The sequence below is a fragment of the Oryctolagus cuniculus genome, chromosome 9, assembly GCF_051225735.1.
Source record: "Oryctolagus cuniculus isolate XC-2025 breed Fujian yellow rabbit chromosome 9, ASM5122573v1, whole genome shotgun sequence".
NCBI classification, from domain to species: domain Eukaryota; kingdom Metazoa; phylum Chordata; class Mammalia; order Lagomorpha; family Leporidae; genus Oryctolagus; species Oryctolagus cuniculus.
This window is the reverse complement of record NC_142875.1, coordinates 35,341,872-35,359,794: the sequence shown is the minus strand read 5'-3', so window position 1 is coordinate 35,359,794 and position 17,923 is coordinate 35,341,872. Positions and strand designations below refer to the sequence as shown.

At 35.6% G+C, this 17,923-nt stretch overlaps 1 protein-coding gene across 32 annotated transcripts in view; it reads right to left on the bottom strand.

The window, feature by feature from the left end:
* The window catches only part of MYCBP2 (MYC binding protein 2), a 303,498-nt gene that overhangs the window by 139,335 nt on the left and 146,240 nt on the right, over positions 1 to 17,923 (bottom strand). For all 32 annotated transcript variants that reach the window (XM_051850575.3, XM_051850577.3, XM_051850583.3 and 29 more), the window contains 7 exons: positions 16,043 to 16,235; positions 15,278 to 15,552; positions 11,822 to 12,043; positions 8,036 to 8,227; positions 5,823 to 6,029; positions 4,523 to 4,654; positions 1,936 to 2,114 (listed from right to left, as the gene is read on the bottom strand). In XM_051850575.3, coding sequence (XP_051706535.3) covers positions 1,936 to 2,114; positions 4,523 to 4,654; positions 5,823 to 6,029; positions 8,036 to 8,227; positions 11,822 to 12,043; positions 15,278 to 15,552; positions 16,043 to 16,235 — 1,400 coding nt within the window. The remainder of the gene's footprint in view (positions 1 to 1,935; positions 2,115 to 4,522; positions 4,655 to 5,822; positions 6,030 to 8,035; positions 8,228 to 11,821; positions 12,044 to 15,277; positions 15,553 to 16,042; positions 16,236 to 17,923) is intronic.

Sequence of the window (17,923 nt, the reverse complement as noted above, 5' to 3'; positions counted from 1 at the left end):
TTATTTACATTTTCAAATTTAAAGCAAAGGGTATTTAAGGATTGCTTGGCAAACAGTAAAACTCCTAACACACTCTACTTTGAATAAGATAAAAAGCTTGGATGAAAGGTGCTGTTTCTTATTATTTATTTGTGTATTTATTTAAAATGAAGGGTATTTAAAGCTTGTTGGGAAACAGTAAAACTCCTAAAACATTTTATTTTCTGTAAAATATAAAGCTTAGATGGAAGACAATGTTACTGGTTCATCATCTCTTTGAAATAGTTGGCTCTTCCTTAGTATATACTATAGTTTATTTTTTTTTTTTAAGATTTTATTTATTTATTTGAGAGGTAGAGTTACAGACAGAGAGGGAAAGACAGAAAGGTCTTCTATCCACTGGTTCACCCCCAGATGGCCATAACGGCTAGAGCTGAGCTAATCCAAAGCCAGGAGCCAGGAGCTTCCTCCAGGCCTCCCACGTGGGTGGGGGGGGCCCAAGTGCTTGGGCCATCTTCCACTGCTTTTCCAAACCATAGCAGAGAGCTGGACTGGAAGAGAAGCAGCGGGGACCAGAACTGGTGCCAGTATGGGAGCCGGTGCCACAGGCGGAGGATTAACCTATTGTGCCACAGCACTGGCCCTCTAAACTATAGCTTTTAATCTATGATTTGAGAAATGAAAAAAATGTATTACTTCTAATGCTTATGTAATAGAAAAGGATGTTTGTGATGGGGTGAAAAAAAAAAAAAAACCAGAATGCTTCTGTATCTCAGCAGCAACTTTGTAATATTTACTGCCTATACTACTACTATTTCACCTGCAGAAAGGATGAAGGAAATCTCTATATAGAAAAATTATTTTATACTATCTAGGAAGTATCACAGTGTCTGCAAATTGTTTATGAGTGAAATGCAGGAATCAGCAAGCCTCAAACTTTAGAGACTTGATGCTAATTCAGGGTGAATACAAATGCCATGAAAGAGACTCATTACTGCTTAAGCCTTCAGATACACTGCTTAAAAAAAAAATCGGACCCAGTTAGAAATATGTATTTGAAAGCTTTTCCTAACTGAAAAGTTTTTATTATTCTTTATTTCCCACTGTTTATATAAGGCAAAGCTTTTGTTAAAATATCTATAATAAGGAAAACATAATTATACAGTCTAGAGCCCCAGGGGCTTAGATTGGGTAGATACAAGATACATAGACACCAAAATGTTCCATAGACTGGAAAACAGAATGCAGGTAATACCACTACCTAGGCAGAGTAGATCTGATCGTTAATTTAAAGTATTTTATAGGAAGAAATGAATGATTTCCATTTACATTAAAACCGTGGACAACAAAAACCACATGTACCCGGGGCCGGCATGGTGGTGCAGTGGGTTAAAGCCCTGGCCTGAAGCACCAGCATTCCATATGGGTACTGGTTTGAGTCTCGGCTGTTTCTCTTCCAATCCAGCTATCTGCTATGGCCTGGGAAAGCAGAAGATGGCCCAAGTCCTTGGGTCCCTGCACCCACATGAGAGACCTGGAAGAAGCTCCTGGATCCTGGCTTCGGATCGGTGCAGCTCTGGCTGTTGCAGCCATCTGGGGAGTGAACCAGAGGACAGAAGACCTCTTTCTCTGTCTCTACCTCTCTCTGTAACTCTGACTTTCAAATAAATAAAATAAATCTTAAAAAAAAAAAAGACACATGTACCCAGTACATAAACATTTCAATGATATTAAGGAAAGATGGAAAAAAATCATTTTAAAGTGTTCACCTTTACACTAAACACTGAATTGATATTCTACAATGAGACATCTTTATATGAAGTAGCACAAGTATACACTAGGAGAATACACTGTATAATTTATGTATAACTGTCCATTTAACATTTTTAATTTTAGTAGTAAATTATATGTGTTCTACTATTTAAGTATTTCCCTCATCTCTATACACACACCTACCTATAGTAGAGTATCTGTGGAATCTGTCCTCTGGTTTGGTTTGTGCCATTACTACTCAGGCTGCATGTGCTGAATGTAAATGTCACACCATCCGGGCACTGAACTGTGGTCATTCCTCCATCTCCATTGGCTGTACGGCTGCCATAGTTCCTCAAGCGCACAGCATATTTAACATTTTCCTTCATGATAAAGATGTAAAACATGTTTATATTTATTCATAATATACACAAGATATACTAAAAGAAATCTAGCAGTAAACTTAGCACATATATTGAGCTTCCTTGTCATATTTGTAGACATTTTTACTGAATGAGTTTTCAATGAATCAAATATGACATACAGCCAATACTTATTAGATGCCAATTGGGTAACAGAAACTGTTCTAAGTACTATACATGATTTAATTAAGGTGATACTTAAAATGACCTCAATAGGTAAGGATCCTAGCATTATCCCTAATTTATAGTTGAGGAATCTGCGGTACAGAGAGATTAAATAAACACTTGCCCAAAGTCACAAAGCTGTTAAGTGACAAAACTAGGATTTGAACATAAACAGATTAACCAGTTCCTGCTCTGAAGCACATTCCATGAATATTAACCATAATAAAGAATTTTAAATACTCAAGTTAGTATTTTCCTTCAGTCAGTTTATTTCCTGAGATAATTCTAAATGTAAGAAAAAGTAATGATAAGCCTATTATACCCAGAGACAGAAATAAACAGACATGAGAAATACATCCATAAGAAAATAAGTGTCCAAAATATGATGTAATATACACTGTTAATGTGAGCTACAGATACTGATTTTTTTATAAACCTATGACAAAAAAATCGACAATGAAGGCTCTTTGGATTTTCAGTATCTAAACTCTTCTGAATGGTATCTCTGATGAACCTACCTTATTGAAAATTCTGCTCTCATGAAATTTATTTCAAGTGAATTAAGAAATACTTTAATGTTACTTTAACATTAATAATTACTTCAATATATGTTGCCATATATTTATTGTTAAAAAATTATACAAAGTAATAAATTTAATAGTTAACACTAACTTTTTTTTTTATTTGACAGGTAGAGTTATAGACAGAGAGAGAGACAGAGATAAAGGTCTTTCTTCCGTTGGTTCACTTCCCAAATGGCTACCACGGCCGGCACTGTGCCGATCCGAAGCCAGGAGCCAGGTGCTTCTTCCTGGTCTCCCAGGCGGGTACAGGGGCCCAAGCACTTGGGCCATCCTCCACTGCCTTCCCAGGCCACAGTAGAGAGCTGGACTGGAAGAGGAGCCCCTAGGACTAGAACTGGCAGCCATAAGGGATGCCAGCACCACAGACTGAGGATTAACCAAGTGAGCCACAGTGCTGGCCCCAACACTGTTAAGATCACTTGTTTTTCAAATGAGTTCTGGCACAGTAAGAAAAGATAAGGACCAGTACTCATTAAGTTTCTATTTTATGCTAGATACTGAGGCAAATGCTTTATTTCTACTGTTCAAATGTATCTCAACAACATTACAATATAGGTGTTATTCTTTTCACTCTACAGACAATTCTCTATGAGGTTAAATGATGATTTGTCAGCATCTAATATGCATACAAGAAAGAACAGGTATCTTGAACTTAATGCTTGAATCCAAACCTAACAGTATTTTATACTATACCAGATTTTTTTTTTAACTTTTATTTAGTGAATATAAATTTCCAAAGTACAGCTTATGGATTACAATGGCTTCCCCCCCCATAACTTCCCTCCCACCTGCAACCCTCCCCTTTCCCACTCCCTCTCCCCTTCCATTCACATCAGGATTCATGTTCGATTCTCTTTATATACAGAAGATCAGTTTAGCATACATTAAGATTTCAACAGTTTGCTGCCACACAGAAACATAAAGTGAAAAATACTGTTTGAGTACTAGTTATAGCATTAAATCTCAATGTACAGCACACTAAGGACAGAGATCCTACATGAGGAGTAAGTGCACAGTGACTCCTGTTGTTGACTTAACAAATTGACACTCTTGTTTATGGCCTCAGTAATCACCCTAGGCTCTTGTCATGAGCTGCCAAGGCTATGGAAGCCCCCTGAGTTCACTGACTCTGATCATATTCAGACAAGGCCATGGTCAAAGTGGAAGTTCTCTCCTCCCTTCAGAGAAAGGTACCTCCTTCTTTGATGACCCATTCTTTCCACTGGGATCTCACTCACAGAGATCTTTCATTTAGTTTTTTTTTTTTTTTTCTTTTTTTCCCCAGAGTGTCTTGGCTTTCCATGCCTGAAATACTCTCATGGGCTTTTCAGCCGATCCACATGCCTTAAGGGCTGATTATGAGGCCAGAGTGCTGTTTAGGACATTTGCCATTCTATGGGTCTGCCGTGTATACCAGATTTTAAGAGATATCATGCAAAAATAGTATACAAAACATTAAATATCAGTAACACATTAGGTATCCCACGAGTACCTGAAGCAACACACACAGGATAACTTAGGAATAGCTAAATCCAACAAAAGAAATCAATGAAATATCCTTCACTATTTTTTAACTACATAATTACTTATTTAACAACAGAAACATTTGGTTGAAATTACCTTTAGAGGAACAACTTTGTCAAGTCTGATTTCAGCTATATCACTGGGTGAATCATCTGTTGTATAAGTTCCTTTGACTAACTCTAGTGAAGTCCATCTGTGGGAATGAGTTGAATCTCCTGCATGTTCACTCTGTTTAAAACAACAAAAAATTCACAAGTTTCTTAATTTCATTGTATAAACAATTTTGGCTTATAATTACTGTTTTTAAGCAGTTTATTTCCTACATATAAAATTAGTAATTAGTATCTCATTTCTCCACACATATTAACAAAAAAAATTTTATTCTCTATTTCCAAAGATTATAACTTAAATGGACTTTTCTTATGTGCTATCTTAAACTGTTCTCATTTCCTCATAAACAGAGTGAGGATCTAATTATAGAACCAAATGAGATGGAGCCTGTGATGTGGTGCAGCAGGTAAAGCTGCTGCCTGCAGTGCTGGCATCTGATATGGATGTTGGTTCAAGTCCTGGCTGCTCCACTTCCAATCCAGTTCTCTGTCATGGCCTGGGAAAACAGTGGAAGATGGCCAAAGTCTTTGGGCCTCTGTACCCGCATGGGAGACTCAGAAGAAGCTCCAGGTTCCTCCCTTCAGATGGGCCTAGCTCTGGAGGTTGTGGCCATCTGGGGAGTGAAACAGTGAATGAAAGACCTCTCTCTCTGCCTCTCTGTACCTCTGACTTTCAAATAAATAAATAAATCTTTTTTAAAAAAAAGAACAAAATGAAGTAGAGGATTAATTCAAATTAATTGGTCAAAAGAATCAAGTTATACATAAATTGCTATTTATTAGAAACTTATTTACATGCTACCTTTCTGTCCCATCTATAAAACTTTGTGGAAACTCAGATAATTTAAATGATTTAGAGAATATAAGCATTAAAAAAAAAGATACAGGTAAATCAATCAATCCTGTCTTTACTAAGAATCATCTATCAGCACTCTTTGACAAAGCTGCTTAACCATTAATAGAGGTAATAATACTCATCTGAACATTGTTTGGATAAAATGCAAAAAAAACCAAATTACTCAAGACTTGCAACACAAGCTTAGCTATGTACTTTTTGGTCTTTAATTTCCTTAAATTTCTTTCTCTTTCTGAAAAAGCAAACCATATGATGTAGGAGTGATTCACAATGGCACTTCATCAGGTTACTCTCTCTTCCAATTTCTTTAATGTCGTCCACCTGTGATTGTTCTGCTACACCCTTGAAGGTTAGAACCCACCACAATTTGATAGTAAGTCCTGATATACAGTCCCCACAGCAGGCTAAACACTGTAACAGTAATACTTACATCATCAACCAATACCTCTAATTCATATTCATGAATTCCTCCTCCTCCATAGACGGAGAAACCAACCACAACTATTCCAGGTTTGTCTACTGAAAAACAAATTGCATCAGGGGATCCATTCCCAGTGTTCCAACTTCTGCCCTGACTTGTTTTTGTGAAACGGTTAGCACTAGCTTTTACAGAATGAAGAGAATTAAGTCCATCAACCTGTAAACAATAAAAGAAGTACACCAGTAATCTGTATCTGAATATTAATAATACATCTTTAATGAAACTATCCAAAGGTTTCTAAGGTTAATAAAACATATTTAATATGTGGATTCAAACCTTCCTAAATGTGCATTCTATTAAGAAATTAATCCGTAATAAAACCAGATCTTTTAATTCTAAATTCACAAGTCAATGTTACTTGACATTCTTTTAGTCATATTTTCAAAAGCACAAACCTTTGAATTATCAGAGTAATACATATGAAATAAATTAACACTTTCTTTAAAAAGTGACACCAAAAATTTTGTCAGTGTTCTAAATACCAATATTTCTTATGCTACACAGAGATAGATATGCAAGGGAGTGGTGGATTTCAGATTACTGTCTTCAATCAAACCATCTTACTCTTATCTGAATTCCCAAGACTTTAATTGAAAAAAATGGTCTACTATCAAAAATCTGAATACCACTAGTGTATAAAGTAATTTTATCATAATTTGGCATTCAATGTTTGAATGAATATATGAATATGAATTTATGAATATATAAATTTGAATGAATACTTATGTATTCATACACACGACACACACACATCTAATTACAGACTTTTATTTGAGAGGATCAGATAACTTAGTTTGGTTTGAAACTGCTATTTTTAATCACAGAGACTTGCTTCTAATCTAAGTAGGCCACAAACATTTAGGAGATTAAACAAAATAAAAAATTAAAGTTCATAATTCTAGCAAGCATCCCAAACTGTTCTGAGAAAGAGAGAAATGTGAGTATCTAGGTCAGTTCATGTGGGAACACATACAGTGGTATATTAGATACACTGTAATGCACACTCCTCATAAGAAAGGTAAGGTTACAGAAATAATTTTTAGTAAAGTTCAGAAGGGTACCTATGCATTACAGACTTTTCTGCATTCTCCAGAGTCTATCATAAAAGGCAAGAGTACTGTACACTGAGTAAAAACATTTCTTAAAAAATTAAAAGTTTTCTGACAAGGGCTTCAATGGCCTCCTAGGCCAAAATCAAAGCTAATCAAGGAGACTTCACAGTGTTTCCCGGGGCAAAATCCCAAAATTTGCTGAGGTACATGGAATTATTCAGAATTCTAAAGGGTGAGCTGTCACTATAAATTAGTGATGAATTTAGGTTCAATTTAGAGTAGGTTCTAAAATGCATCTAAACAAAGAAAAAGCAAGGACTATGAATTATAAAAGTAAAACAAAGATAAGAATTTCTTCGGCAATAAATTCGAAAACTGGGGCCATTGAATATATGACAGCTATTAAATATTATTTGCATGATAAAATGTTTCTCTTTAAGACACAGTTTTCAAAACCAATCAACTAGCTGCGTTTTGGAGAAAAAAACAAGACACTAAATTCATTTGAAACATTCAGATAGGTGATGATGCAGAATGAGGAAAGCAGTGAAATGGAGAAAAATAATGTTAATTTACAAAATGTAAAGGTATTTTAAAATGTCTCAAAGTGATTTTCTCATAGTGTTCAATATTTTCAAAAACTTTGTGATAATGGGTGCACGAAGTAAATGTACTTGATGCCACTGATCTGTATACACAAAAATGACTGGAATGACAAATTTTTATTATGCTTATTTTATAACCATGACGCCATGTGTTCACTATTAGTAGCCCTGACTTTTTCAGTATTACTCATTACCCTGCAACGGGAACTACTTTTGCTTTTATTGGCTGTGGGGTTGTAAAATGAGGCAGATGAGAGGAGAACCAAGTATGACAGGAAAACATACACTTTGTATTATTATGACATTCTGGGTAAACTGGTGAGGAAGAGGAAGTGAAAGCAGACAAGAGGCATAAGAAAAGACAAAAAAATACTGAATGTTGAGCGAATTAAAAAAAATGCAGTGATGCTACCAACCTGTTTTTGAAATTAGTTTCCACAAATGTAAAATACATGAAAAATGAAAATATGTGGTTATTATCCAATCTCAAAGTATCACTTAATACCTCGGATCCCAGGGCGGACGCAGTCAGCTCGCTGACAATGCTGGCCAGCAGTCCACAGGTGTTGGAGACCAGGTGGGAGGAGAAGAGCTCATTTTCTCTCCTCAGACTGTTCCTGACAGGTAGCACGACAATAACCAGCATTTTCTCCAGGACTTCTCGGAAGCTTGTCATTCCTGAGATGTTCTCTTCACTCTATCACACACGAAAAGAGGAAGTTCCAAGGTATTGCTTTATTTTCCTTCCCATGAGTCCTCCTCGGTCTTTATACATGGTGCCCTCAAAACAGATGTGCGCCCTCAAAATCCAGATGGGGCTCAGAGTTGACTGTTCTGAATCTAATCCAACATGGAGTTACTCTACTTTTCACTTAATTATTTTTTTGAATTATTGGCCTCTGTATCATAAAAGTACCACACATTTCAAGGTACTTGTATTTTATTAGCTTTCAGTTTTCACATATGCTTATATAACTTTCAGTCACAATACTCTCTAATAGAAAGAAAAATGCTCTTCCCACTTATAAAGCTTATTCTATAGACAAGATTCCAATCGCACATCACTTCTTTTGGTGTGCTCAGAACTAAAGCCATCCTGGGGCCGGAATTGTTGTGTAGTGGGTGAAGCTACCGCCTGTGACACTGGTATTATTTATAAGTGCTGGTTTGTGTCCCAGCTGCTCCACTTTTGATCCAGCTCCCTGCTAATTGCCTGGGAAAAGTAGTGGAAGACGGCCCAAGTGTTTAGGCCCCTGCCACTCGTGTGGAAGACCCAGGTGAAGCTCATGGTTCCTAGCTTAGGGCTGGCCCAGCACTGGCTTTTGTGGTCATCTAGGAAGTAAACCAGGGTATGGAAGATTTCTCTCTCTCTCTCTGTCTCTCCCTTTAACTCTTTCAAAACAAATAATAAGAAATCAGAGTTCCATTACACTCAAAGGAAAAACTTTTCTCCAGAAAATTAATTTAGTTGACATCCAGCATTAACAGTATTTTTCTCCTTTACTATATGTTATATCTTTTCAACTTATCACAGAGATCAAAACACATCCCATTTCATCTGGAGGCCATTATGGCTAATGAGCCTATTGTGGGCTGGGGAGTGAAACAATTCAGGTTCTAGTTCCAGCTTTATTTAACTTCATCTATGAAATCAGATGGACTGAATTAACAAGACAACCTGGTTGTCCTCCTGAGCAAGTTTGTCCAGAATATTTCTGTTCCACAAGGTACAACATTCAATACAGACAACAAATTCAACAGACTTCATAAAACTTCAGTATGGAAAATAGCCTTAAAGTTAAATCACTGTCAAATCATATGCACAGTTGAGTACACTTTCCATTAGGAAATGAAATAACTGCTCAGTTAAAACCATCATATGCATTACTGTGAATCATTCAAGTTCCTTTCTAATGTACCAGCTGAGGCTGGAACAAAAATGTCACTTATAGAAAATTGTTCAGGGGCCGGCGATGTGGAACAGTGGGTTAAAGCCCTGGCCTGAAGCGCCAGCATCCCATATGGGTGCTGGTTCTAGTCCTGGCTGCTCCTCTTCCGATCCAGCTCTCTGCTATGGCCTGGAAAAGCAGTAGTAGATGGCCCAAGTCCTTGGGCCCCTGCACCTACATGGGAGACCCAGAAGAAGCTCCTGGCTCCTGGCTTCAGATCGGCACAGCTCTGGCAGTTGTGGCCATCTGGGGAGTGAACCAGCAGATAGAAGACCTCTCTCTCTGTCTCTACCTCTCTAGCTCTTTCAAATAAATAAAATAAATCTTAAAAAATACTTAAAAAAAGAAAATTGTTCATATTTATTTCTTTCATCATTTGAATAATATTCCTGTAACACTTTGGTTAATTTCTTGCATAATTAGATTTTCTGGATTTAAAATTATCAATGACTGCTAAAATTATGATTCTCCTATCCTGTAAATCTTTTCATTCTTCAGAAACTTTATTTTCTGGAACATCCCAGAAAGTTATTAGGTTTGATAAAACTCATTTCCCAATGGTACCCAAAAATCATGGCCCTGTGGCACTCTACTTGGGAGTGTGTGTAAGTGGCAAGTATTTAATTATGCCTGCTGAGTTTCTAATATTTACCAAGATTAATACAAGATATTTTCCATATATCTAAATATGGCATTAAGAGTTTACCAGTAGGCTTTTCTTGAAAGACATAAGACAAGTAGCACATCACTGCCCACTCAAATTTTAAAAAAAGGAATTCTTTTTCACTAGTGGTAGAGAATACAAGCTGACAGAAGCTTTGTAAAGGGCGTTTTGGCAGTTGTTAACAAACTTTAATGCACTTTCCTGACTTAGGAATTTTTCCATCCCTAAAGATTTATATTGGGGAATTCATTATGAATATGTATAATTTAGTTAGTGATATTTTGTTTAAAATGTGAAAGTACTGGGAATAAGATATTTATATAAAGGATTGAATAAATATGCTATACTGTACCAAAATGGTGTAGATATATAATGTACATTTAAAAGAAGATACATACTAGCCAAGACTTAACCTTCATAGACTGTTACTAACAAAAATGAATATACAATTATAATAATCACTAAATATTAGTAATTTTTTAAAAGTGCTGTTAACATTAAAATTACTGTATTTGTTTATTTGAAAAAAAAAAACCCTAAAATACTTAAGAAAATTTCAAAGAAAATACCAGATTACTTATAACTTTATCATTCATGCATTATTTTCATTTTCCACTATTCTTTTCCAATCAATAGCTTTTTGCACACATATTTTATATAGTCATCATTATATATATATACTTTTGCTTCTGTTCTTTTAACTAAAAAATTTAAAACATTTGCCTTTATATTAATTATAAAGACATTTATTTGCAATGGTTGAGCCATATTCATAATACACGCAAATTCACCTATGCAAGGTTTTCAATTTTTCTTTTTAGTAAAATGTACTTAACTCTTAGTCTTCCAAATACTTGAGCCATCTGCTGTCTCCCAGGAGGGGCATTAGCCAGAGCTGAATCAGAAGTGGAGCAGTCTGGACTAGAGTCAGGCATCTGGACATGGGTTGTGGGTTTCCCATGCAGGGATTTAACTGTTGTGCCAAATGTCCAACCCCTCTATAGTCTTTTCTAATAAACCACAGCAATTAGTAAAAAATAATCCCTATTGTTTTACATATAAATTTATAAATAAATTTACATATAAATAAATTACAAGTAAATATATTGTTTTACAGTGCTTATTTTAACAAACTAAAATGTTTCACAAAAGATATTTTGCTTCATTATGTTTTAAAGATTTGTTTATCTGAACGAGGTTCAGAGAGAGAGAGAGACAGAGAAGGATCTTCTATGCACTGGTTTGTTCCCCTAAGGACCTCAACAGCCAGGCCAAAGCCAGAAACAAGGAGCTTCATCCCAGCCTCTAGATGGCAAGGTGCCTGGCACTTGGGCCATCATCCACTGCTTTCCCAGACACAGTAAGAGGGAGCTGGATGGGAAGTGGAGAAGATGGGACATGAACTGGAGCTCATATGGGATGCCAGTGTTACAGGGAGAGGATGAACCAGCTATACCACATTATCAGTCCCTCACAGAGAATATTTTAAAAATTATTTTTCCCATTAATCTATCATGAAAATTTTTAAGTATTACAAGATAAAAGATGGCTTTTAGTATCTAGGACTTACTTTCAAATGGTGTTGCAGAAAACAAATATATAAGAACTCACCACAAAAACTCAAATTATGGTTTACCTTCTTATTGCCTCATTATAAAAGATTTCACAAAAGACCTACCTGGCTGAGTTTTTCCATATGTGCCACCAAAAGGGGAAAACGATGAACTAGTGTTGAGTCATTCTCTGTGCTAACTTGTTTAACAATTGACCTTAGTAGTACTTCTCCATCATATGCAATAGGGAAAATAGAAGTCAGCTTAACAGAAGTGTGACACAGAGCTGACATAACAGCTGCAAGGAGGCGGCTACTTGATGTCTTGAAGTTTGCTTCTTGGATATCCTTTAAAAAACAAAAATAGGTCCCCACCCCCCAAAATACTGCATAAATATAATCCAAATTTCTGGATACGTATAATTTAAACAATTTTTTAAATCCTACCAAAATTTTCTATCACAGTTATTTAAGTTCCACCAATATATAGGACAGATTATATCAATAGTTTAAAGCTTAACTTTTAATTTGCTACCCTACGAAGATGGAAAAAATAAGTACAATCAAGAAAACTCAGTTTCCTATCCTACAAGTAAATCAGATACTGAGATATCCTCATAACCTTAGTTTTCTCTGGCACTACATTAAAGGAAGATTTCAAAAAGTTCCCAATTAGAATACATTTAAGGTATTTCCAATAACTGCCAAAACTATTTTTCTCAAAATTATAAACTATGAAAATGTAATTCTGGGCTACTATAATAACATTTCAATAAGGTCAGAAAAATAGCCATCACATTCCATACAGTACATCTAGAAAAATCAGCATCACAACAGAAAATGTTAAATCAAAATAATATAAACATATCCATACCAGAAATCCTAATTCAAAAAAATCATGTACACGATACTTAAGTTCATCGAGTATTTGTGTTACAAAGTCAAGAATAAAAGCTGGGCAATGTTGATTGTGTTAAGCCAGAGTTTGCTAAACCTGTTCTGCTGTTCCATAGCAAAGGAAGGAAACAACCGTATTTGGCTGGTAAGGTTGAGAGAGAAAGAGGGAGACAAGTTAAGGTGTTCACTAGTCCATACAACAATCTTGCCTTAGGAAACTGAGGGATAAAACACACTGTAACCACATGGACCCAAAGTTGTCTGGGGTGTCCTGGTGATGACTGAAGGTGGGGCTAGGACATGGACATATACACACTTCATCATAGTTTGCTGACTAAGCACTAATGACAATATTTTTTTCCTGTAGCTGATGAGAGGATCATACAATCTGCTCTTTTTATTCAGTTAATATGGGCACTTAAATTGGTTTGTTAATGTTTTATTAACCTTGTATTTCTAAGATAATTCCTCTTGGTCAGGAAATTATTTACACTGTAAAATTGACTAGATGTTAAGAATTTGTTTCTCAGTGATATTCATCTATAATTTTTTCTTGTAGTGTCTTAGGTTTTCATATCAGGATAAGGCCAATCTCATAAAATTAGTTAGGAAGTGCTGTCTCCTATATGTTCTTAAATAATTTGCTAATGACAAGTACTAGGAATATTTCTTAAACTTAATAGAATTCATTAATGCCAAAAGCTGGGCCAGTTTGTGGCAGTTTTTCATGATGAATTCAAATTTTTAACAGATACAATAAATACAATAAAATTAATATTTTTATTTAATATGTCAGCTTTGGTTGTTACATTTTTCAAGGAATTTGTGGATTTTTTTCTAAATTTGCAAAATTCATTGCTATATGGGGGCTGGCATTGTGAAGTAGGGGATTAAGCAATCTTCTGCAGCACTGGCAACCCATAAGGGCCCGGTGTGAATTCTGGCTGCTTCACTTCTGATCCATCTCCCTGCTAATGTGCCTGAAAAAGCAGCAGCAGATGGTCCACATACTTGAGCCCTGTTACCCATATAGGAGACCTGGAAGAAGCTCCTGGCTCTTGGCTTTGGCCTGGCCCAGTCTTGACCATGTGGCCACTTGGGGAGTGAACCAGCAGATGGAAAATCTCCCTCTCTCTATGTGTAACTCTGCCTTTCAATAAAATAAGTCGAATCTTAGAAAAAAAATTATTGATATAAAGTTTTCCAAAAATATTTGTTTGTTTATTTTCATCTACTTGAAAGTTAAAGAGATATTTCATCTGTTAGTACAATCCCCAAATGCCTTCAACAGCCAAGACTGGGCCATGCTGAAGCCAGGAACCCAGCACTCCATCTGGGTCTCCAATCGAGGTGGAAGAGGTCCAAGCACTTGAGCCATCACCTCCTGCTTCCCAGGATGTATTATCAGGAAGCTGGGTTGGAAGTAGAGTAGCCAGGACTGGACTCTGAACTGATATAAGATGGTGTTTCAAGGTGGCTTAACTTCTGTGTCACAACACTAACCCTTTCTTTTAATGTCACTTGGATATAGAGTGATATTTCCTATTTATTTTTGATAATGATATTTTGTGTTAGATTTTCCTTTCTTCTCTCAATCAAGCTTTTTAGGAATGCATCAATTTTCTCCCCCAAGAACTAATACTTTGAGTTTTGTTAATTTTCTCAATTTTCTATTTCACTGATTCCAATTCTTATCTTATGTGATTTCCTTCCTTCTTAATCTTTGTGCTTGAAGTAGAAGTTCAGATCATTGATTTTAAGCCTTTTTCCTTTGCTACCATATGCATTTGATGTTTTAAATTTCTCTATAAATAACATTTTAGTTATATCTCACAAGTTCTGCTATTATATCTTATCTTTCAATGTAAAAGATTTTAAAATTTTCTTTGTAGTTTTGTTCTTTGATCCACTGGTTACTTAGGAGTGTGGTCTACATTCTAAACATTTGGTGCTTTTGATATTGATTTCTAAAGTAATACTACTGTGGTCTGAAAATATACTGATTAAGATGTTAATTTTAATCTTTTTTGAAAACATACTAAGGCTTACTTTATGGCCTAGGATATGGTCTGTCTTGGTGAACATTCCAAGACACACTTTGAAGAGAATATGTGTTCTCCCAGTACATACATTTTATAAATGTCAACTGGATTAGGGTAGTCAATAGTACCGTTCAAATCTTCAATATCCTTTAATTCTGTTAATTTCTGCCAGAGGAGCAATGAAGTCTCTAATTATCAATGCGAATTTGCCCAGTTCTCCTTACAGCTGTCAGTTTTTCACCCCAGTGATTTGGTGCCTACACATTGATGAGGGCTCTGGTTTCTTCAGGAAAAAACGAATGTTAGTTTGTCCCTACACATGAGGTTCTCTCCTTCCTGTTTCTGCAGATGTGGGGGCAGCAGGGGCTGCTGTGCTGGAGCTATCAAGCTCATATATGTGCTTAAACACAGAATCACTCACAGACTCTAAACAGCAGCTGCACGATGTGCCTGCCAATGTTATAATTAAAAGGTTGATAAGGCCAGTAGAGAAGAAAACATATTTTTGAGCTGGGATTATCTGTCACATATAACAAGCGGATCTCCTAGTTTACCATTTAGAAGAGCAACACCAATTTATTCTCTTTAAGAATAATAAGCAATATATCTGATTTTCAACTAACATTTTACAAACTTAAGTTACCTGATCCAAACAGTTCAGCAGATCACAAAGGCAAGCCCACTGTAAGGCAGGAGTTGGGTAGAAAGAATGAAAGCAGGCAGTGAAAGTGTTGTGACACTCCTGAAGTACGGCCTCCAGGAGGCTCAGGGGCTGACTCAGATACCCCTGAGGGTCATTATCCAACTTCACCATGCAGTGGTCAACTCCTTCCGATAAAATTTTTCTTAACAAAGTTCTGGTTTTTCCAATGCATTCAGCTAATTTGCTAGTTTCTTCTACAACTGCTTTTCCTGTAGCTTTGGGAATTAAAAAAGCAAATTGATCTTGAAGTAAAATACCAAATGTGCATGAAAATAATCAATATAATTCAGTAATCTCCTATATGGCTTAAGAATTACAAGTATTTATGATATAGAAATGAAACAATTTAGAGATTAAATATTGCCCCAAATTATTTTTTTTTAAATCTAAATGGAAAAATAACCGGTTTCATCATTTAAATCCAAATCAGCTGTCTTACTTGACAGAATGTACTTAAAATCACCCTTTACTGGAGTATTTAATTTTAGCTCACTACAATGTCAATGTCTTATTATAATGACATGTAATAAATTTTATTCTTTGTTAGCAAAACCACAAGCACAACAGCAAACTGAGTTTCTCCCCTTATTTTAGGAGCAGCCTGAACATAGCTGGGGATCTCAAACTCTTGGTTATATCTAAGCAAACTTTCTCAATGTCTCAAGTATTTTCTCCCTAAACTCATCTGAAAAAAATGTATCATACCTGACACTGGGTAAATTTCACAGGTATAGACACGCAATAACCTCAGACAACAGGTACCCACAAAGCGCAGTCTCTCTAAATCTAGAAGTGTGGCTGTGAACTGAAATCCTTTTAATCCTCTAAGTTCTTCAACTCCTAAGACTAGGGTGGTCCAGCTCCAGTGAAGAATACTTAAGAGTGATTCAAAACATTCCTAATCGAGAAGATGAGAAAACATACAACAGTTAGTTCAAATGACACCACAGGTTGATTCAAATAAAAGATAATGACACGTACCATCAAAACTGTTTCAAACTTCTTTTATAAGTTTCCATAGCTCAAATAATAGACATTCTTAATTTATTAACTTACTAATAAGAGAATATCCAAAGTTTAACAAAAAAAGCAAAGTAATTACCCATACATAAAACCAACACTGTTAAACATTTACCAGTTTGAAAATATGAAGCTACTACTTCAAAATTCCATGGAAAAATGCAATCAAAGATAAATTTATTTTGGTGAAAAATATTTTTTGAAATCCACATTTTTATAATATACACATCCCATTAATATTTTAAAGAACCAATATATGTATTTCAATTCGTTTGTACAAAAATAAACTTACCTTTAAATTACATTTTCCATGAACTTTTTGGAGTATCCTAATATTTTTAACTTTCCTTGCTACCACCCTACCTAGTATATTAAATAAAAACAGAAAAACATGAAAAATACTATAAATTCATGTTGACTTGAAATCTTATAGTCATTTATTTAAAAAAAAAACAAAGTAAAATAAAAAAAACTGGGGGCTGGCATTATGGTGTAGTGGGTTAAGCCTCTGTCCGCAGCACTGGCATCCCATATGGATGCTGGTTTGAGTCTCAACTGCTCCACTTCTGATGCAGCTCCGTGCTAAAGTGGCTGGGAAAGCAGCAGAAAATATTCCAAGTGCTTGGGCCCCTGCAGCCACGTAGGAGACAAGAGAAGGACTCCGGCTCCTGGCTTCTGTCTGGCCCATTTTCGGTCATTGAGGCCATCTGGGGAGTAAATTAACAAATGGAAGCGCGTCCATGCTCGCTCGCTCGCTCGCTCTCTCTCCCTCTCCCCCTGTAACTCTTCCTTTCAAATAAATAAATCTTTAAAAAATTGATTTACTATTGGGTATCAATGATAGTATCAAATAACTTACGTCTACATATTAAAATTTATAATACAAACTACAGCCAATTCTTGATAAACAAATTAATAAAAGATAAAAACTGACTAAAAATGCTTAAAAATTCCTATTGGATTTTTACAGCTCTAGAATAGATTTAGGATGGTGGATTTTTCATATAGTTTGAGCTTCTCCAGGTTTTACAAATGACATGACAGACACTACATGAAACTCAAAACCCAGCGCTCACTATCCCCATCTCCACAAAGTCTCAGAACTCTAGAGATGATAATAATATCAAAAAGGAGTCTACAGCTTCACTGTTTCAATATATATTTGAAAAATTTTTATTACTATTACAAGTAACTAATGACCATAAAACTACTTAGATATAACTATAAAAGGATTACCAAACAAAGAAAAAAAGAGATCACTGAAAAAGATACAACAGATTTTAAGGGTCTTATTTTGATCAACCGTTACCAAACCTATCTAGTACTAAAAGAATGGAATGGTATCAAGGAGCCAAAGTTCTTGTAGTGTGTTATTCAAAGCACACTTGCTGTAAACTGCCGTAGCTCTTCTGGAAGGTCAATTTGAGGAGATAGAGCAAAATTTAAATGCAATTATCTCCAGTATAAATATGCATAGACGTATATACGTCATCAGAGATGTGTATGGATGGTCATGAAGTGAAATGTTGTAACAGTAAGTGAGAAACAAAGTAGTTCCTAGTAAAC